The sequence below is a fragment of the Acipenser ruthenus genome, chromosome 51 (genome assembly GCF_902713425.1).
Source record: "Acipenser ruthenus chromosome 51, fAciRut3.2 maternal haplotype, whole genome shotgun sequence".
NCBI classification, from domain to species: Eukaryota; Metazoa; Chordata; class Actinopteri; order Acipenseriformes; family Acipenseridae; genus Acipenser; species Acipenser ruthenus.
The window spans coordinates 2,119,893-2,142,055 of NC_081239.1; the positions used below are offsets into that span (position 1 = coordinate 2,119,893).

A 22,163-nucleotide genomic window follows, 5' to 3' on the forward strand; every position below is an offset into this window, starting at 1 on the left:
GCTTAGTGCTGAGACTGCCAGCGCTTTTTCATTATACAAAAAATGTTGGCGTATGGAATTGTATGCAGAGAGGAACAGAACAGTTGCACCCCTACCCCTAATCTCCAATCTGAACCCCTATACCCATGTCATGGGGTGTTCACTAACCCTTCAATGCTATTGCCCGTGCACACCTCATTTTTCTGTCTGGGGTCTCAGACTCTGCTTGCTTGCTTGCTGTTGAGGCTCATGTTTCTCGCTGTAATCGGCATGTCTGATTTCTGAAACTGTACCCTCTGCTGACGCTGAGACCCTCATTCTCTCATTCCTGAGAGCTGAGCTCACCAGAGCAAGGGGGAGATCCACGGGCCACCAGGTTGAAAAAACCGCCGTGCACCTCATTGCAGAACAACATTCAGCAAGTCCATTGTTTAAGACCAGTTATCCACCCACACTGTATACATGTACAGCCATGGCCAAAGGTTTTGCATCTCCCTATAGAATGAACTCCTTTTGCTTCATAAAGTCGAATGAAACCTGCTGAATAATATTGCGTTAACATCTTGAATTGCACACCGCTTTGTAGTTTCCATATATGTAATGAAAAACTGACATTTCGAAATCTAACAAGAAATACTGTACTACTGTTACGGCTTCCGGTAGACTTTTTTGCAATATGATTTAGTAGTTTCTTTGATTTACATGATGATAAATAAAAGATCTAAATTATGTTCATGTTGTTATTTTTTTTTTAAAGGATATCTTAATCCTAAAATTCTGTGATGCTAAACTTTTGGGCCATAGCTGTATATTCCTTTAGGACTTGATATGAATCCTGACTCAATTCCTAGGGAATTTGCAAAGATTTAACAGTTAAATTCACTGGATCCCACAATGTTATACATTTATACAGTCAGATACTCCAAGTGAAGGCTACATTTGCACATACTATGGATGCAAGATCTGCATTCAGGATCCTCTTTCAGACCTTTCTGGTGAACACGATTCCTGCCTTCATTTCTGCACCCATCTGCATCAAACTTTAATCCTGCACTTCCAGCCTCCTATCGCATTTAATCCGATAAACTCAATTTTTGTACAGATAATTTGAAGCTGTACATTCACGCTTTCCTGTTTATTATTATTATTATTATTATTATTATTATTTATTTCTTAGCAGACGCCCTTATCCAGGGCGACTTACAATTGTTACAAGATATCACATTATTTTTACATACAATTACCCATTTATACAGCAGGGTTTTTACTAGAGCAATCTAGGTAAAGTTCCTTGCTCAAGGGTACAACAGCAGTGTCCTCCACCGGGGATTGAACCCATGACCCTCCGGTCAAGAGTCCAGAGCCCTAACCACTACTCCACACTGCTGCCCTATGCTGAGAGTGTTCCTGTCGGCTGTAAAGAAAATCGCGATGTTACCTGTGCTGGGAATGTGTGTGCAGCAGAGTCAGGGCTCGTGTGTCACTCGCTGTCAAACTTGCTTCTGATCGTACCGACCCGCTCATCCGTTCAGCTGAATCGTAATGGTTTTGAGAGCTTTTAGAGCCTCAGGTTACTCCATTTAGTAATCTCAACTGATGGAAATCAATAGTTATTAGGCGCAAGCTGACTGAATTTTTTTATTCAATTATTGAAACCATTATAGACGAATCCTGCATTTTGTTCTCCACAGAAATCAATGAAATAGATAATGCTATCACAGATGCTGTTCAGTACCACAAGAGGTGTAGGATTGTAACTCCATTGGAAGCAGTTGATTCTTCAGTACTGAATACAAACGAATCCTGACTCTTGACAAAATGAGCCAAGTGTTAAAGGGTTCGAATTTTGCCTAAGCATTTAATAATTGTGAAATATGTAGAGGGGGCAGCAGTGTGGAGTAGTGGTTAGGGCTCTGGACTCTTGACTGGAGGGTCGTGGGTTCAATCCCAGGTGGGGGACACTGCTGCTGTACCCTTGAGCAAGGTACTTTACCTAGATTGCTCCAGTAAAAACCCAACTGTATAAATGGGTAATTGTATGTAAAAATAATGTGTAAAAAAATAATGTAATTGTATGTAAAAATAATATGATATCTTGTAACAATTGTAAGTCGCCCTGGATAAGGGCGTCTGCTAAGAAATTAATAATAATAATAATAATAAAATATAGATTTTAGCCTGAGTGTTTACACAACAGTAAGGGTACAGCAATGGCCAAAAGTTTTGCATCACCTAGAATTTTAGGATTCAGACAAATAAATATATTATTTAGATCTGCTTTAACATCGTGTAATCAAAAACTGCAAAATGATATCACAAAAGTCTATCGGAAGCCATAATAATAGTACAGTATTTCATGCTGGATTTCGAAATGTCACATTTTTTTAATTGTTCAGTTTTTCATCTACAAAGCGGTGTGCAATTCAGTATGTTAACATCACATTATTCAGCAGGTTGCATTCGACTGATGCAAAACTTTTGTCCAGAGCTGTGGGCCAGTTTGATTTCCTCTTCCATATACAGTGAAACGTTGCACACATGCAGTCTGTACACAGATACATGCTGCAGCTGATTTAGAAAACAGCGATGGAGGGATTCTCGGGACGGCTTTTCTGATTGGTAACAAACGTGTTGAAGTTTGAAAGGATACGAAAACGAAGACCCCTAGCAGATGTGCAGAGGGCCTGTTTGTCCGATGATGTGTCTGTGTGGACAATATTTCATCCTGAGCACAATGGATAAAGGAATCTGACCTTGAAAAAAAAAAAAATACCACGTCCCATCAAAAGGGGCATTGTTCTGTGAAGCAGGCACTAATAATACAGGCTTGTGAATCGAGATTGAGGTTTTTGTTTTGATTTTCTGTTGGAATGAATTACTGTAGTTGCTCTTCTGAGCCGTCTCTGCAGCGTTGTGATGTTCTTCAGCAACAGCAGTTTGACGCACTGTTTTGTTCCTTTACATCTAGCAGTGCCAGTGATCTGAGAACCTGCACACCTCCGGGACGAGAGCATGGGGTGGGGAGATGGGAGTACTGTACAGATCGGACTGCGCCAGGCTATTCACAATGTTGAAGTTGGTTGTAATAGAGACCAAAAAGCTCCTGTGAAATAAGGAATCAGACTCAAATACGAGTTGATAATATTACTGATCTGGATAGTTTTGTTGTGAAAAAACTAATCGTGGGTGATGCTCAGGAAGTTGCTAGCCCATAAATGTGGCCTTAATTCAGCCCCGGGTAGGATCTTGTCTCTATTGGGGACGTAACACTTCTTGATACAAATTAATACTGAAACATTTTGATCATTTTTCTCAATTGAGACGATTTCTGTAACTGGTTAACACTTAACACTATTGAACAGTTTTTCTTGGTGTTCTCTTGGTCGTTTTGAATTCACGTTCTTGGTTTCGAAGAGTTTTTTTCTGAATTGCATCTTGTTGCATTCACGTTTTCAGAGGGCTTGTTCAATAACGTGGTCTTTTTAGAGAGGTTTGATACACTTGGGGCTGCAGATAGTGACCTCAATACATTAACGTGTAGATGTGACCTACTTATGTTCTTTTTTGTAGGCTGCTGATGAAGTTTGAACCACACGTGTGTGTGTGTGTGATGTTGCTTGTAATTGTTTTGTCTACCAGGACCCCTTTGTAAATGAGGCTTCGGTCTCAACGGGTAAACCTTCTGTATAAAATAACTTCTGAATACAGGAATGGCCTAATATTAAGAGGATACTTCGCAGTCAACAGGAGCAAAGCAGGACTGTACAGAAGAGGCAGCCTTTGTACTGTGTGGTGGCCTGTAGGTTTTTACAGTATCTTGGCATTCATGAATAGGTAATACTCAAAATATTTAAAAAGCCGTCCCTAAGTGCGATGCCTAAAGATTTGCTGCTCAGTGCAGCTTGATGTAATCCCTGAAGGGGTGATAAACACGCCCACTCTCGCAGGCACACAGAGAGCGACTCTGATGTCAGGGGTTCCTGTGCCTCTGATTGTGACCTCACTCCCCCCCCTCCACACAGTGTGGCTCTGCAGCACAGTGCAGTGCTGTTTCAGTGTCTTAAAGAAGTCTCTGTGTACGAAACCTGTAGGAAGAGAAGCACACGAGGGTCATTCACCCAGCCGCGCTGCTGAAATGGGAGGCCGGAGCAGCACTGGGTGTTGCTGCTGCTCTGTCAGGGAGTTGAGAGCTTTCTGAGTCCACATGGCAAATATATTCAAACTAATACTGCTTGAAATGGATTCAGTTGCATGTATTCTCGCAGTCTTCGATTGCAGGATGCAGGGCTGCTGGTTATTCCAGGGTGAATACCAATAACACGGAAGGAAAGGCCGTTTCTTGTGACGCCCCGAAATTCTGGAGTGCTCTGCATTCTTGCAGGGAAGCTGGGACTCACTTGATTCATTTTGTTTTACACTTTTAATTCTATTTCTACAAATTACTAGGTTCTGTATTGCACTGTTTTTAATTTAATGGTTTGTTTTTATTTTTATTGTGTGTGTGTGTGTGTGTGAGTGCTTGGCGATCCTTGTGATGAAAGGCTCTATAGAAATATGAATTGTTATTTGTTCAAAAAACTATTTTATTGTTCTGAGAATCTTTTACCTTAATAAGAGATGAGAAATATTTCGAATCAATGCTGCAGATAACCTACTGCGTCCTGCGCTTTTCAAATGGGGTTAAATTTGCCTAAATGTGAAAAATATACCTGTCGAATCAAGATGCACCCTCAGTCTTCACATAGGAAGTGTACACGGTATGCAAATGTATTTTCTGCCAACAAAAATTCACAATGTGTTTACAGTAAATGTTGTCAAACCTCTACTCTAAGATCTGCAACAGAGATGATTGAATTGCACCCCTAAAGGGTTAACTCCGACGCCCCCCTCACCCCTGTGTCTGTGCTGTGCAGTGCGGGAGCTCATCTACTGGCGGGATGTGAAGATGTCGGGCACCGTGTTCGGGGTCACCCTGCTGCTGCTGCTCTCCCTGGCTGCCTTCAGTGTGGTCAGCGTGCTCTCCTACCTGCTCCTGGCTCTGCTCGTCGTTACCATCTCCTTCCGCGTCTTCAAGAGCGTGGTGCAGGCAGTGCAGAAATCAGACGAGGGGCATCCCTTCAGGTATGTGCACGCTCCCACCTCCTTCTGAGGGGCAGTCCGGGGGGTCATGCCATCCAGGAGGTTTCCTTGGTGCTGTAAAACGCTCTAATGAAAGCCCAGCAGTGGCCTGTCCAGGTGCAGGGTGATCAAACAAGCCATGAAGTTGACTAGACTCGTTTTTCAGCTCTGTACACTCGCTGATGAAGGCACAAGCCTAAATGTTTTTACTACTTCATTAGTTTTACGTTGATTTTAAAAGCAGGTTTTATGGGGAAGGGGGGACCACAATTTATCTATTCTGCCTTTTTTAAAATCCTCCATTCTACAGCTCTGGCCAAATGTTTTGCATCACCCTGTAGAATGAACTCATTTAGCTTCATGAAGTCGAATGAAACCTGCTGAATAATGTTACGTTAACATATTGAACAGCATACCACCGCTTTGGAGTTTTCCAATATAGATGTTTGTCTAGATGCATTTTGGTAAAGCAATGAATAACTGATTAAAGGTTTTAAAATACTAGCCCTCTTATAATCCCACTTTGCTCCAAGCTATTCCTTCAGTATCACATGGTTTCCAATAGAAATGAAGCATTTCACAGCCACATTGTTTCAAACCATTCACTCTCATAACACATTCCCCTTAGATTATGCCCCCGGGGATGCTTTGTTTTTGTTCACAAGCTTCTCTCTCTCTCTCGCAGGTTTATACAGGCCTACTGTATATTATATATAAAGCACTTACTGTTCTCCCTGTTGAATTATAGTTTAAGATTTAGATTTCAGATGAACACTGATCTCTGCAGCTCATGATCTTGCTAACGAGGGTTCGCTTTCGCACTTTTGTATTTCAGATTGATTCGTCTGTTCCATGCACACGTCATACCTGTTTAACATAAGGGTGTTGGGACAGTATCAAAAACTGTATGGTGCAGATTTATAGCACTGGGACAATTATTCTAGAAACTGTTTGTGTTCAATCATCGAACCGTTTTATAAACCCTATCGGAAAGATTCAATGAAACCAATGCATGAGTGAGCTCTGAATGCATCGCAGCCATTCTGCTGTGCCGGAGAGAGTTCAACTCTCCTTTCTTTCAGAGGGAATTTGATGGGGAACCTGTTTTTACTGTAGTTCTGCAAAATGGTACTAATTATGCTTTTCGAAAAACAAATTGAAAATTTAAAGTCTATTTTAATGTTTGTTCAAATTTTGAAGGAGTACGCAAACAGGCAAAAATATGTTTGTCCAGAACTAAGAGGTGATGATCAGAACACAGCATGGGATAGTTTGATCAGGGAAACAGACTCACACTAAAGTCCCTAGACTTGTATTGTGTGTTTGGATGATTGTCGTTGACGATGTGTGTTTGTCTCTCTCTCTCTCTCTCTCTCTCTCTCTCTCTCTCTCTCTCTCTCTCCCACCCCCCCCCCCCCCCCCCCCACCCTTCCAGGGCCTACATGGAGAAGGACATCAGTCTGTCCTCTGAGTCCTTCAGCCGCTATCTGGACACGGGCCTCAAACATGGCAACTGTGTCCTCAAACAACTGAGTCGTCTCTTTCTGGTGGAGGACCTGGTCGACTCCCTCAAGGTCAGGATCACTCTCTCTGTCTCTGTCTCTGTCTCTCTCTCTCTCTCTCTCTCTCTCTCTCTCTCTCTCTCTCTCTCTCTCTCTCTCTGATTTCACTTTTTATTACTTTAGTTGTTTTTATTATGTTTCATTCTGAGGGTTCTGGTTTCTGTTGCTCCTCCAGTATTGCGTTCTTATCATGTTTCTCTAACCCTGCCTGTACCCGGATTTGAGCTGCTTGGAGCTTGTCTGGAGAATGGGGGCAATAATATTACTGAGCAGGAAACTGACCCCACCACAGTCACACCCTGCTATTGATTCTCTGGTGTGGCTGAAACTGGCTCTCTACCTGAGGCAGAGAAATGAAAGTGATTGACAGATTGTCTTCCATGAGCTGCACGGGTCTCAAATGTGAAGTATTTCATGGAGAGACTACGGTCCGTATTTACTGTGCTTTCTCAAGGCATATATGAAATGAATGATTATTAATATAATAATACACACGTGCATGTTTTCAGTTTTTGTGAAATTTAAGCATTGCTTTCTTTCTTTCTTTCTTTCTTTCTTTCTTTCTTTCCACAGCTGGCAGTGTTCATGTGGTTGATGACCTATGTTGGCGCAGTCTTCAATGGCATCACGCTTCTCATCATAGGTAAGGCTCTGCCACTGACTGCACCGTTCCTTCCCCTCTTCAAGATGAACACTAATAACCGACTGGTTATTTTAACATTGCAAACGTGCATCCCCGTCTCCTTGTTTGCATTCATTCTGAGAGATTCTTATTGCAGTGACTCCAATACTGTGTGTATTTAAGATGCTTTCAGGGGGCTCCCGAGTGGCGCATCCGGTAAAGACGCTCCGCGTGGAGTGCAGGATGTGCTCTATAGCCTGGACGTCGCTGGTTTGAGTCCAGGCTATTCCACTGCCGACTGTGGACGGGAGCTCCCAGGGGGCGGCGCACAATTGGCCGAGCGCCGTCTGGGGGGAGGGAGGGCTAGGTCGGCCAGGGTGTCCTCGGCTCTCCGCGCACCAGAGACCCCTGTAGTCTGGCCGGGCGCCTGTGGGCTTGCCTGTAAGCTGCCCAGAGCTGCGTTGTCCTCCGAAGCTGTAGCTCTGAGGTGGCTGCACGGCGAGTCTGCAGTGTGTAAAGAAGCGGTCGGCTGACAGCACATGCTTCGGGGGACAGCGTGTGTTCGTCTTCGCCTCTCCCAAGTCAGAGCGGGGTGGTAGCGGTGAGCTGAGCCTAAAAATAATTGGCTATTCCAAATTGGGGAGAAAAGCAATTGGCGACTACTAAATTTTAAAAATTAAAAAAAAAAAAAAAAAAATTGCTTTCAATACTACAGCTATGGCCAAAAGTTTCTTATCACCCTATAGAATTAACACATTTTTCTTCATAAAGACAAATTAAAAAATGAGACATTTCGAAATCTAACATGAAATACTGTACTACTATTATGGCTTCCGGTAGACTTTTGCAATATCATTTTGCAGTTTCTTTTGACTTACTTGATGTTAAATAAAAGATCTAAATTATGTTCATATAGTTTTTATTTTTAGTTTTTTAAATGATGTCTCAATCTTAAAATTCTAGGTGATGCAAAACGTTTGGCCATGGGTGTACGATTTAGTTTTTGCTAAATGTGTCGAGGTGCTTTGACCGAGTTCAGGAGCTGCTCTTCAGTTCTAGCTGCCTGACAGAGACTTGTGTAACAGGTATATTGTAGAATAGAGCGCCATCTAGTGAACAGCAACTTTGGATCAAGTTTCCCTTTCTTTTGCTGGCAGTACCCTGCTGGGTGAGGGGGGGGGGGGGGATTGCAAACATCACAGACAATTTTTCAAAATGCTAACTTGCATGCTAACTGACTTCTGCAGCGAAATTGCTTCATGCAGGAGCAGCTGACTTTGTGAAGGGAATTGGGGAAGCATAAACGTGTTACGCAGGCTTCAGTGCTTAATGCTTCATCTGTGGGCAACAGTGCAACACTAATATGCTTCCCCACCTCACCTCACAGCCGTGAGGAGTCTTTTCAGAAGCATGTTTGTTCTCCTCCCCTGTGATTTATTTGGGTCACTGCACACCGTCGCAGCGCATGTTACAGTTGACGGTGTGCACTTGCTTGTGTCTGTTCTGTAGCATCTCTGTTTAGACGAGCAAGCTTTTAACATTATGGGGAAACAGCCTAGTCCTTCGTGAATAAGATTTCTTTTTTGTCTGCTTGTTACACTAACGTGGCTGTGCTTTTCCACAGCTCACATTCTGGTGTTCAGCATCCCTGTTGTGTATGAGAAGTACAAGGTAAGAACAACAGGCAGGATCTGTTTCTTTATATACTTCCTTTTATACAGCAGCGTTTATAGGATGAGGTCATTCTGAAGTTTGATAAAAACGTCTAGCGACAACCGTCAATACCAGCGAGAACTAACAGAGGATCTTAAAGGAAAAGGCTTCATCTTAAGTGTTGGTAAACGGCCTGTAGACTTGACACCATCGGGTAAAGCATTTCCGATCTTGAGGAATATGCTGTGGCTCTTGTAGGCATTTATACATCAGAAGCAGCCAGTGATGCCCTTCTTCCAATCAAGTCCAGATACGCTGGAGTTCCGGTCACGGCGCCGTGTGGAATAATCGCACAATTGCTTTCTTTTGTTCCCCCTCCAGACTCCGATCGATCGCTATGTTGGAATTGTACACAATCAAGTCAAGTCAGTCGTTTCAAAGTAAGGACTTTTTTTTTTTTATTTATTCTTTCATCTGAGCCAGTGTCGAGTGTAAACCTGCTTTTCTAGGTCAGTCCAGGACTGTAACGTCAGCCTTGCCAGCTAACATGTGGAGCAAGGTTTCCTTCCTAGCCACGGATTCAGCGTACGGGTTAGCTTGCTGTGTGGTGTGCAGGGGGAGTCGCAGTCGGGGTGCGCAGGGGTCCCCGTTTCCCCTGGTAAAGGCACGGCTGTGTGGTGCGCGGGGGGGAGTCATGCAAGCAGGGGAGCACTGGTTCCTGGGTGTGTGACGCTGCCGGTCTTTGCTGGGGATTCCATGGTACTCCCTACTGGCCAGGCGCCTGGTGAGCTCAAACGCCTGCAGGGCTGATCTTCGTCCTCCAGGGGGCGGTAGCTCACCTCTGCTGTGGCGCTGCTGGGTGGAAGAGACAGCGCACGGGCTTATATATGAAACAGGATTAACTGCGTTTGTGAACAGTGTCCCGAAGTATAAGCGCTGCCTGTATCAATATTCTCAGTAATTTGATTCTTTTTTTTTTTTTTTTTGCAGGGTCCAGGCTAAAGTCCCGGGTTTGTCGAAACGCAAGCCTGAATAAACCCTGCGCCCCTCCCCAGCCCCCCCCACTCTCCTCAACCCGTGGTCTGCACTGAATCTCAAGCTACTTCATAATCAATGTAACCGTGTAACTACACTAGGCAAGCACAGCTCCGCTCCGTTCCAGCTAGACATCCGTTTGTTTTTTGCAACAGATCAAATCTTAATGTATGGAAACAAGCAAGCAGGCACTGAACTAAAGGGTGTTTGTAGCGAACGAGACTAAATCTGTGACCTGGCGTTGATGTGGAGTGAAAGCCATTGCACTGGGAGGTTGTGTTGGGGAAACGCTATTGAGGTATTCTTTCAATGAACAAAAAAAAAAAACATTGTAGGTCAATATTATTAGGATTAAATATAAAGGAGTCCAGAAGAAAGGTTCTAACAGTTCTTCTTCTTTTTAATTATTATTATTGTTAAGTAATCATGTATGTATTTTTTTTTTCTTTTTTTGGCACGGGGTTTGAGTTGAGGGGTTTGAAAGAATTCATTTCTAAATTAACTAACACACTGTCGCTATGCTGAGGGGGGGCGTTAATTGGTGTTGCTATGGAAGTCGCATCGCATTGACAGGAAGTCGTAACCTGCTGAAGTATTTTTTATATTCCGTCTCGGCTGAGGGAAATGTGAATTCAGTTTCCTCCCCTCAGCACTGTCTGTTTGTAAAGAAGCCCTGGGGGTGTAGAACCAGCAGTGATCATTTTATCTAGTTCACCTGGATAAGTAGGGACATGGCCTGTGTCCTCAAAATGTCAGTTTTGTTAGATTTTCCTACCTTTTGTGGGGATTTTTTTGACCCAGTAAGCTTCACAACCCTGTTCACCAATAGAAATCCCCCAGCCATCCCCTTCTGGTTCGTGGTTCTTGATGGTGGAGAATATATTGCTTCACTTAGACCCCAGCTCGCTAAACAGCTCCGCATCCCTGAATAGGTAATCGTCCACTCCTTTAAAGATATCCGGCACTGACAACAACGTCGTCTACTGACCACTTTTGGAGGCTGTTTCACGTGAAGACACAGAGTTTGCAAAAATGACCATGTTTAGTTGCAGTTGTTCCTCGAACAGAACTTTTGTATCATGCAGGCCAGATGCGTTATTCAACACCCACTGTACCCGGGAGACGTGTGTGTCTCATTTAGAAGGGAATGTAATGGGGGTGGCACGGCCACGTTCATTTGACTCCTGAGGGTTTATTCAAAATGGATATTGGTTTTGAATTTTAAAAGAATATGAAAACCTAAAAAAAAAAAAATGTTGTCCCATCAACAGAAGGGTCTTTTTACCACACGCCACAGTTCAGGATGATGTCAGTGGAGTTTATTAACAGCAGAATATTTTGCTCCATTAGAAACTGTTCCCGCTGCAGAAGATGACGTTCCTCCTGTACCATTCGCTTGTGCATGTGACAAGTATTAAAGTAAACCACACAGGTAGAGTAATAATAATAATAATAATCTAGATGTAATCATTTGCTTAGTCCTTGGAGGGAGTGGGTGTAGGTAGATGTACAGCAGTATGATTCTTGGGTAGCCTTTTTTTTCATTTATTTGTGATTTGGTGATGTCACAACACCAGGTGACCTCCTCTCTTGGTTACTAATTTGCAAACCGCTTCTTAAAATAACACGTCGGTGAGAATGGAGAATATAGGGACCCCCCCGTTTGCAGTTGGTATTTGTATATATTTAAGCACGTTTTGTTAAAATATATTTCCTTTATTGGCAAATGGTAAAGTTTATCTTTTTCATGCTTTTTGGCCAAATCGGGTGACACGAATTTCCTTTGGGGGGGGGGGGGTAAATAAACATTGCGTCTTGGTTTCAATGAAGAGGTAGAAACACTTATTTCAGAGTGTGCTTTATAGAAGGTTTTATATGTTTTTCTTTGTCCTTTTTTAAATTCGCACAGCTTTCATTGTGTTGGAACAGCCCTGTGTTTAATTTTCACACGTTGAAAGATGAGAAACTATTTGAACCAGACTTGATTACTAAATATATTGATCTCCCACAATAGCCAATTTTTCAAAAACATACTTTATATAATCGCCTTGTATAATAACGTGGGGTGTCACGATGCTGAACAAAACGGTACAAGGTTGTCTGTCTCGTTCGTTCTTTCTTTTTATGATTAATTCTCCCAAGTACTGACCAGAGTCACGCATACAGGCCCCAGGACTCAAGAATAACATTATTTAGTTGCTGCTTTCTTCAGTGACAGTGTGCAGAATTATTTTGAGTTTATCCTTTTTGTTTTGCTTTGTTTTTTTGGTAGAGATCTGTATACTAAATAAAGCTCTGTTTGTGTTAGGCGTAGATTTAGTAATTTAAGAGCTTTTAAAGAAGCGAAAATACTTGGTTCCTATGCTGACGTCAATGTGATATTAATAAAAAAAAATGACGACAAACGAGTATTCGGTTTGAGTTGTGTGGGTGTTATTTTGTCATGCATGCGTTTAATAAGATGTTTCATGCTCTGAATCAATTGTCTTTTCTGTGCAGAGCAAATAATGTCTTTGTCAAGGTATTGAAGCACATCTCTCTAAACTCCCATTAAAAGCACAGAATCAAACTACAAAACAGATCTTTTTGGAGATATATATTATACACACACACACCACTGCCTGGTCACTTTATTAGGACCTGTCCCTAATATCAGGTTGAGCCTCTGTTTTACTCTGATCACAGCCTTGACATGGCGTAGACTGCACAAGGTGTTGGAAGGTGCCTCGAGGGATCCATCCAGTCCTTCATATCTCACTCTTGATGATCCTCTCTAGTTTCCTCTCTGTCCGTCACTGTTTGCAGCCACAGCTGTCTCTCTAGGTTTCCATTTGCCGTTGCTGATCCACTCTGGTGACTCTTGGAGCAGCCTGACCAGCAGGACTGTCCTTGCTACTGTGGCTCCTGCTCCACTTGCCCCCACTCTCTCTCCAATTCTGTTTGATCTTTCCCCAGTCCTGGTAGACTGTTTGCGAGCGTGCTGCTCCCACAGCTTTACAGCAGGGAAGTCACATCACATGACCAGCCTAATCTCCAATTCAGGGTGATGCCAAATCCAATAGACTGGTCCTAATAAAGTGGCCAGACAGTGTATGTATATAGAAACATCTCTGTAGCCGTACACAAAATATGCTGTTTTGTAAACTGATCACCCTAAAATATAAAAAAAAAATGAATTCACACCATAAATTGGAAGCTGTATTTACAAGGAAGTTTTTTTTTTTTACATTTCTGAATTATGCAAAAGAAAGTCCATTCTGTATATCATACATAATATACTTCGTTCCTACCAGGACAGCTGAGTAAATACAGTGACTGGGGGGTTGTTACCCATTGTACCCCAATTGAGTCTTCACAATCAAATGCAATGTGCACCATTTTACAATGGCAAGAATAGAGGGAGAAATCTCATTGGCTAACCAGTGTTCCAAACTGTGGAGATCTGTCACCATGCCAACACAGCTGGGAACTTTCAGAATCACTCTGCCTGAGGACCAGTTCACTTGGGTTGGGTTGGGTGGTGCCGTTCTTTAAGTGCAATCACTCACTCCAGCCGAACGCTTGGCTTTGCCTCGTGCTGAACACACCCCGAGGCGTGCAGATATCGAACTCTACTGGAACTCCTAGTCGTGTGCAGCTTGCTTATCTGTGGGAAATGCCAGTGCTCCAAAACTACAGTAAGGAAACCACCTAATTCACAGATAAAAAGTTCATGAGTAAACTGGGGTAAAATGGGTAACAATCTGTCCAAGTATTTGTCGAAAGAGAAGGTTTTGTTTTTTTTACAAAAAATGACAAAAAAAAATATTTAAAAATGGCAAACAACCTTGTACTTACCTTAGTGAGTACCTTGCATGAATAAAACAAAAAATTATATATCTATATATATATAGAGAGAGAGAGAGACAACTTCATAAAGTTTCGGTATGTTTAACACACCTTTGCCAACAGTGAAGGTACTGGTACTATATATAACAATTACTCTCACATTATACAGCTTTTCAGTTGCAATTTTATGCTGTGCTTGCTAGCTGTAGAAACGTCCTACAATGATACAGCGAGGAGAGGAAGTGAGAACTACAGCTGCTGTAGCAAAGACTCTGCTGTTAAATACTGCACCTTCCAACGCGAACAAAACATGCTCGAAATGAAGCCTTGAACTAAGCGAATCTGTGAAGTGAAAAAGAGAGTTAAATCCATTTCCTTGCCTCTTGTAAACACGAGCGACGTTACCCCTAATCCCCTTTAACAGAGTGCCGACCAGGGCTTTACAATCCTTGATCTTGTGTTACAATGAAGAGTTCAGATAAGGGTGTCATTTGATATCCTCAAAGGAGCTTATAAAGAGGTAAGAGAATGGACTGGAACACCCTGGTGAGCGCGGCTTGAAAGATGACCACCAGGGATAATGTTGCCAGTTGTAATAATTAAGAAAAATGTTTTTGAATCCTTCTTCAGTACTCTTTTAAACAGGGAGAGTGACCGTGCTGCAATGCTAACAAGTCACAGATCTGAAATCCTTGGCTAGTACTATTTCATATTGTAAATCGTGCTAGCTGAGGGGACATGGAGAGACTGTGTGGCTTGGAACTTGGTTTCAGGAGACCAGGTTTCAGGCCACTGCACGGCACACCAGGGGAGACTTGGGGGTTTGATACAGTAAAAGTTACCTCAAACTACATCTATGGCCCAAAGTTTTGCATCACCCTGTAGAATGATCTGTTTCAGCTTCATAAAGTCAAATGAAACCTGCTGAATAATGTTACGTTATTGAACTTGAATTTGTAGTTTTCCACATACTATATAACATTGAAAAATGTGACATTTCAAAATCTAACATGAAAAACTGAACTACTATTATGGCTCCCGGTAGACTATTGCAAGATCATTTAGTAGTTTCTTTGATTACAGGATGTTAAGATCTAAATTATGTTCATGTTGTATTGATTTTTACTATGTCTCAATCTGAATGATGCTAAACGTTTGGCCAGAGCTGTAGGTCTCCTGGAACCAGATCTGAAGTCTCCATGTTCCCTCGGCTTTAGAGGATACATTCCTGGATAGTGGTGGTGGTGGGCAGTGGCCATGCCGATAGTCAGTCCGGACTGCAAAGCCTGGGTCAGCCCTCTCGGTTCAGACCCCAATCTTGCCCCTGTCTGCAGTGCTGAAACAGTCCTGGGAATGCAGGGAGCGCTGGCCGCTCTGGCTGTAGCCCTGCAGGATGTCCTGCTTCTCCTGGGGCCCGAGCTGCAGGGAGTGCGGGTGCATCTGCTGGATGTGTCTCTTGATGGTGCTCACTTTGAGCGTGGCCAGGGCGCCCCCGCACACCATGCAGACCAGGCCGTGCCGCCGGCAGTCGTAATCCATCAGGTACTCCAGCTTCCAGCGCACCTGGTAGTTCCTCCGCTGGTCTTTGCCCGGGTAGTGGCTCCGCCGGGGCCCCGGTCTGTCCTGGAGGCCCTCGAGGGCCCCCGGCTCCTGCTGGCTGGTCTCCACTGGGCTGGCCGCTGTCACTGTGTCCACCGGGTGGTGCTCTTCCTTCACTGAGCTGCTGCCGAAGGGAACAAGAGTCCGCTGAGGATCGCTGAGCTGCAGGGGAGCATGGAGCTGCAGGGGAACGCTGAGTGGGTCTTCTGTAACACAGACAAGGAGCAGCGTGAGTGACATGCAGACACACTCCCTGACAGGAGAGATCGGGCTCTCCACACTCCCTTACAGGAGACCCATGCACTTACCTGCACCAGCAACATTGCAAATTTTAATTTAAATTAAATTTAGTCATCGCCAATGTTTTGGGGGTTTTTTTACACCAGTTTTCTCCTCAATTTAGAATGCCAAATTATTATAATTTTTTTTTAATCCCAATTCACCACTGCAACCCCTTGGCGACTCGGGGAAACAGCCACAGGGGTCGCTGGTGAGCGGTGAACCGTGGATTTAAAATCTTTAAAATCATAAATGGTTTAGATAAAGTCAACCCAAGACACGACTTCAAATTCAGCACAGAGAGAACAAGAGGGCATGAATGGAAGCAGAGTCGAGTTTAGAACAGAAGGTAGGAAGCACTTTGCGACACAGAGAGTTATAAATGCATGGAATAGCCTACCAGGTGAAGTATCTAAAACACTGGGAACATTTAAAAAAGACTAGATTCTGTGCTTTTAAATGAGTTCCCCCCAGTAGAGGAGAATGGTGTGCTAACAAGGGGCAAGCCTTGATGGGCCGATTGGCCTTTTCTCGTTCCCAAACTGTTCTTATGTATCCTGGGGAGCCCCTGACCTGAGAGCCAGCGTGAGAGACGTGTGTTACCTGGCGTGGGGCTGCAGGACTCCGCCCCCATGGTCTCGGCCCCCTCTCCCTTGCTCCAGGCCTCTGCCAGGGCCTTTCTGTCCGGCAGGCCCAGGCTGGCGCTCTCGGGGTGGCTGTGCTGGATGTGTTTCTTGATGGCTCCCAGTCTGAGGGCCGGCAGGGGCTGTCCACACACCATGCACACCAGACTGCCGCTCTGCCAGATGTAGGTCACCAGGTAGTCCAGCCGCCAGCGCTCCTGGTAGCACGGGCTGGGGGTCTTGGCTGGGAGTCGGTGCCTTTTGCGGAAGGGGGAGCTGGGGGTGATCTTCCAGGCTGGGTCCCTGCTCCTAGGCCTTTTCTCGAGGGGGGAACTCAGAGCCTCGCTGTCGTGTTCCCGGGGGAGGTAGTTGCGGTCGCACTCTGTCTCTCCATCGGTCTCTGGTTCAGATTTGATGGAGATTTCAGAGCTGTTCAGAGGACTGACGTCGACTGCTGTTTGGGGAGAGGGGAAGAGAGTGGCAAACGCTTTACTGATCAAGAAGTTGTGTTTTAAGAGCAGCTGCTAAAAAGCTATATTGGAATATATCTATACTGGTGTGAAACCGTATGAAGCAGTAATAAAGGCATTTCCTTTGCAGAAAGAGGTTTTCTTGACAGATACTGCCAAAAGAATCTGCGCCCTGCTGTCAGGATGTTTTGTTCTGTCGAGAGACCATTTGTTCATGCAGAATGACTGCGGCGCAGTACCTGTGTTGCCCCTGTAGAGGGCGCTCCTCTCGCCCCAGATCCGCAGGATGCTGTGCTTCTCCTCGGGGGTGTAGATCAGGGAGTTGGGGTGGACGTCCAGTAGGTGTCGCTTGATGTCCTCCAGGTGCAGTGAGGGCAGCTCGTTGCCGCACACCATGCACACCAGCCGGCTGGCCTCCGCGTGGTACTCCATCAGGAACTCCTGCCTGAGCCAGGAGTGCAGGGCCTCGTTGAGGTAGCGTTCCAGAGTGCGCACACCAGAGCCAGGGGCCCCTCGGGACTGGGCCCCCCTGCCGCCCTCTCCTGCCCCTCTCTGCGGGCTTCTCTTCGGGTCGTACAAGTGAGGCTTCCCTGGAGGAAGCAGAAAAATATTCATTTCTTTCTTTCTTTAAATTTATTTGGTGTTTTATTTACAGTGCCACGCCACAGCTCAGCGAACTGAAGGTCAATGGGGGTCCTCCGATCCCCAAGCCAATCGCCGCTTTACACCCAGGAGCTCCACAGCGGATGTGAGCTACCGCCCCCTGGAGGACTGTTTCATGGTGTTTGCAATCAATTAATATCATTTCTCTAAATCTGCCTGGACCTGCCTTTGAGATTCTCTGGAGAATCCTAAGTGCCGGGCCTGAACAACTCATTCCATTCAGATCATGTGACAATAAAGCAACCTTTCAACTCTCCCAACTCCGCCTACTCTACTGTATAAAAACAGAGAGCGGGCGGAGCCGGCTGAGGTGAGAGGTCACATGGAAGTTGAAATGTAGGCTAGATCAGCTATAGTGTCTTTAGCACCATCTAGCGATCTGTCACTTTGTATCCAGGGTCCTTTAGTTTTACAGCAGTGCAGACTTCCTAATATAAAGAGACTCTGACTGATCTAGCTGATGTTACATGTCTGTAGCAGGCAAGTTGAACTGAAGAGCAGCTCCTGAACTCAGTGTAGTGTCTGACCCTGGCTATACGAACACACACAGGCACACAGAGAGACACACAAAGACACACACACACACACACACATGCACAGAGACACACAAAGACAAAGACACAGAGACACACAAAGACAAAGACACACACACACACACACACACACACAGACACAGAGAGACACACAAAGATAGACACACAAAGACACAGAAACAGACAGAGACACACAAAGACACACACACACAGAGACACACAAAGACAGAGACACAAAGACACACACACACACACACACAGAGAGACTCACAAAGATAGACACACAAAGACACACACACACAGAAACGCAGACAGACACACAAAGATAGGCACACAGACACACACACACACAGAAACAGACACAAAGACACACACACACAGACACAAAGACACACACACACAGAGACATACACACACACACAGAGCCACACTCTCTCAAACCCTTACCCACAGAGCGCCTCGCACAGTCCAGCACCTCAGCGCTGCCCGGGCCGGCGCCTCCAGCCCCACGCCCTCCTTCCAGGGAGAGGTGAGCTTCCCAGCCCGAGCGGATCACCTCCTTGTCAGCCTGGCTCCAGAGTAGGGAGTCCGGGTGCTTCTGGCGGATGTGCCTCTTGATAGTACTGAGCTTGAGCGTGGCCAGCGAGCTCCCACACACCATGCAGATCATGCCGTGGCGCTGAGGCTCGAAGTCCATCAGGAACTCCGTGCGCCAGTACTCGTGGTAGTAGCGCCGGTGGTCCCTGCCTGGGATGCGACTCTTTCCCGGACGCGACGCTCGCTCCTCCCTCTGCTCTCCGTGCTTACGGGCCCCGCAGCAGGAGGAGAGGGGGGAGGGGAGGAGGAAGGGGGAGGGGGGGGAGAGTGGTTTGGAGGCTGGCTGGCTCCAGTAGGACGTGTTTCCCTCCGCCTCTCCTCCTCCCGGAGAGAGTTTGAGGCAGCACCCCAAAGCTGGGCCAGATGCGGACTCATCCGGGTCAGAGGTATCTCTGTTCAGCTCCTCTGCAAAGATTCAAAATGTGTTAGTAAGCCTGATTAATAGAGATCGATAAGTATATGTGTATATATATATATATATATATATATATTCCTGGCTGTGTGAAGTTCTTCCACAGGGAGCGTTGACTCTGGCGCTGGGTGAGGGAGGCAAAACCAGAAGGGACTGTTTGTCCTCACCGCTATGCAGCGCCCCCTACTGGCCAGGCACCCAGTGAGCTCAAACACTTGCGGGGCTTGTCCTCCAGGGGGCGGTAGCTCACATCCGCTGTGGAGCTCTGGGGTGTAAAGAGGCGATTGGATTGAGGATTCGGAGGACGCCTGCTCACCTTCAGTTCTCCTGAGCTGTTGTGGGGAGCTGCTGCGGTGAGGCAGCGAAATTGGACATTATAAATTGGGGAGAAATTGGATGTGAAATAATTGGGCACTCTAAACGTATTAACTAAAACCTTCTACCAAAGAGAACTTGCATTTGTTTCAAACATAGATAGCTTCAGCCAGAAGCACCCTGGCTCCCGATCACCGCTCGCATCCAGTTCAAGACTCTTGTACTCGCCTACCGATGCCTTGACCAGACTGCACCCAGCTACCTCCAGACCCTCATCTCTCCCTACACCCCCACCCGACCTCTCCGCTCCTCCTGCACTAGAAGACTGGCTCTACCTCCTTTACGCTCCCCTGCCTCCAGAGCCCGCTCCTTCTCCACCCTCGCCCCGCAGTGGTGGAATGACCTTCCTACGGATGTCAGGACTGCCCAGTCCCTGACCACCTTCCGGCGCCTCCTCAAGACTCAACTTTTCAGACAACACCTGTAAAATCAACTCTTCCATTCTGGACAATATAGCACTCTGCCTTTAATACACTTTAACTTGCACTTATCTGCTCCCTATTCTACTGTATTTAATTCTGCACTTAACCCAATCTGTAGGATCTTGTATTTCACTTGCACTCGTATCTAACCCTGATGTAAGTATCAATACTGTTACCTGCTCTTGAGCTGCCCCGATATCAAATCATACTGTGTTTTGTATTTGCTCTTATTAGGACTGAAGTCATTGTATTTTGTAGCTTTGCTCTTAATTGTACTGTAATTCTTGATCTGTATTTTTTGTATACAACTGTAAGTCGTCCTGGGTAAGGGCGCCTGCTAAGAAATGAATAATAATAATAATAATAATAATAATAATAATAATAATAATAATAATAATAATAATAATTAATAATAATAATAATTTCACCTGTAAAATAACAAGAGGCATGTTTTGGACAGCCCTGTAACAGGGTATTAAACAGGAATGAAATGAAACATTCGCAGATTGTCGATGGAATCTCTCTAAGGTGAGAGGACTGAGAGTCACAGCACTAACCCTACACTGTTATAAAGAAGGGGTGAGCCACACCTACTGAACAGAGCCGCTGCTGTGTGAGAACGAGGACTCTGTGCCATCTTTTTGCACTGATCTACACACTCAAACGCAACATGCAAAAGACATGTTTTACTATCTCGTGCTACAAAATCGCCTTCCTTGCAGCTTTGAGCTTGACTGGAGAACCCTAACTGCCAGGACTGAACAGCCTTCCCCCGTTCCATTCAAATCAAGTGACAGCACGACCTTTCAACTGATAGAGACAGAGAGAGCGGGATGGTTGAAAGGTCACACTGTCACGTGATTTGAGTTGAATGAGGACGTGTTCAGTCCTGGCAGTTATGTCTAAAAATCAAACATATTAAATCACACACATTTATTTGTACAGCGTTGGGTTAATGTAATGCAGTAAAAAAAAAATGTGTCCGCTAGGTGGCGGTCGTGAGCCAACACTGGCAACCAGAATGGTAGCGTCGTCTTTGTTTGAAAGAAGTGAGAGAGAGAGAGAGAGAGAGAGAGAGAGAGAGAGAGAGAGAGAGAGAGAGAGAGAGAGAGAGCAAGCGAGGGCCCCACGTTGGTCCACCACATAGCCCGTAAGACGGATTGATACACAAAGGGGAGGGGAACTCAATACAAAAAAATACAAAAAACAGCCGCATACCTTCCTGCTTCGCCTGCCTCAGCGTTGCTGTTTCTTCTCTGCCGTCGCCGTTATTTAACCTTGTTGTTTTGATCGCACCGCCTTCTCCAGCGCGCAGATAACAAGGGGTGCCTCCTTTGTGCGTTTCTACTTCGTCCATTGTTTTTTTATTTTAGTAATACAATTTGTAGGATTTTTTTTTTTTTTTTTTTTTTTTGCAATGTCGTGAGCGATCCTCGCCCGAATTCTTTTCTATAGGTATTATTGCTGTTATTATTATTATTATTATTATTGTATATCATTAACGTGCACCCATGTCTTTCCCGGCCCCTCTCCCCCTTCTCCAAGCCAGGAGCCTCCAGCTCAACTTTTTCATATCTCCAAAACAGTCGCTGTTCGGATCCGCGTCTTTTGAGAATTAAAAGAGGTAGTCTCTGTTTTTTTAAGGCGTGCTAAAAGAGGATCCCCGGCCGTGTTTTAAAGCAGCTCAAGTCTTTAGGGTGGGGATCCGTGCATGGGCCCCTGGGGCTCCTTTGGGGGCTCCTGGGTAAATTTAAAGAGACAGTAGGCAGGTTTCACACACGCACGCAAAACAGCCCCTCGGACTATAAGGAGGTGGTTGCTGCAGAATGATGAGATGCGTTTATCATTAACATTAATTATGATGACTATTAACCATGCCAAAAAAGAATGGCACTCACGTGCAACTTCAAAGAAGTGCCGAAACAAATGGGTTAGACAATGATACTGTTGTTATTTGAAATAAAACACCCCTCACACTGTTTATTGTCTAAGAGAAATAAGAAACGTCACCAGTTTGGGTCATGTTTGTTTTTTTTTCAATGTAAGATTTCGTTTCTAGCCTATATATCCGATTTAGTTTTGTCATGTTTTTATTTGTTATAATTATTTACATGTATGTATTTATGTATTCCTAAAATAGGCGACATGCGCTACAAAATTAATGCGTGCAGGCTGTCACTCGAGTGCCTTTTTAAAAACGGGCCGTGTGATGCAGCCCGCTGGCAAAACCTCTTTTTTTTTATCAGCATGAAGGTAACGGCGTTGTATCTTCATGGTGCATTTCAGGAATTATAACCCTAGCAGTCTCAATGAAACGGATATCAAAACATTTGCCACCGCCCAGAACAAACCCTGCAGCTGTGTTCCCACGTCCATATTCATTTTATCACTAA

The 22,163-nt window shown here is 44.9% G+C and overlaps 2 protein-coding genes across 6 annotated transcripts in view; one reads left to right on the plus strand and one right to left on the minus strand.

The window, feature by feature from the left end:
* Positions 1-12,378, plus strand: part of LOC117967788 (reticulon-3-B-like) — a 26,201-nt gene extending 13,823 nt beyond the window's left edge. For 3 of the 4 annotated variants that reach the window (XM_059016025.1, XM_059016027.1, XM_059016029.1), the window contains 6 exons: positions 4,893-5,100; positions 6,533-6,671; positions 7,233-7,302; positions 8,906-8,952; positions 9,316-9,374; positions 9,925-12,378. In XM_059016025.1, the coding sequence (XP_058872008.1) occupies positions 4,893-5,100; positions 6,533-6,671; positions 7,233-7,302; positions 8,906-8,952; positions 9,316-9,374; positions 9,925-9,970 (569 nt within the window). In that variant the 3' untranslated portion in view covers positions 9,971-12,378. Of the gene's footprint in view, positions 1-4,847; positions 5,101-6,532; positions 6,672-7,232; positions 7,303-8,905; positions 8,953-9,315; positions 9,375-9,924 lie in introns of all 4 variants that reach the window. The other variant, XM_059016026.1, reaches the window with a different exon arrangement.
* Positions 12,226-21,585, minus strand: LOC117398571 (zinc finger translocation-associated protein). Of its 2 annotated transcripts, none has more exons than XM_059016031.1 (5): positions 20,989-21,585; positions 18,412-18,966; positions 17,008-17,358; positions 16,279-16,749; positions 12,226-15,602 (listed from the first exon to the last, which is right to left on the minus strand). In XM_059016031.1, the coding sequence occupies exons 1-5, from the start codon at positions 21,125-21,127 to the stop codon at positions 15,103-15,105; spliced, it is 2,016 nt and encodes a 671-aa protein (XP_058872014.1). In that variant the 5' UTR covers positions 21,128-21,585; the 3' UTR covers positions 12,226-15,102. The 2 variants fall into 2 exon arrangements, with proteins under 2 accessions (XP_058872014.1, XP_058872013.1); XM_059016030.1 differs by having other exon boundaries at positions 16,279-16,752; positions 20,989-21,583.
* Between the last annotated feature and the right edge of the window lie 578 nt (positions 21,586-22,163).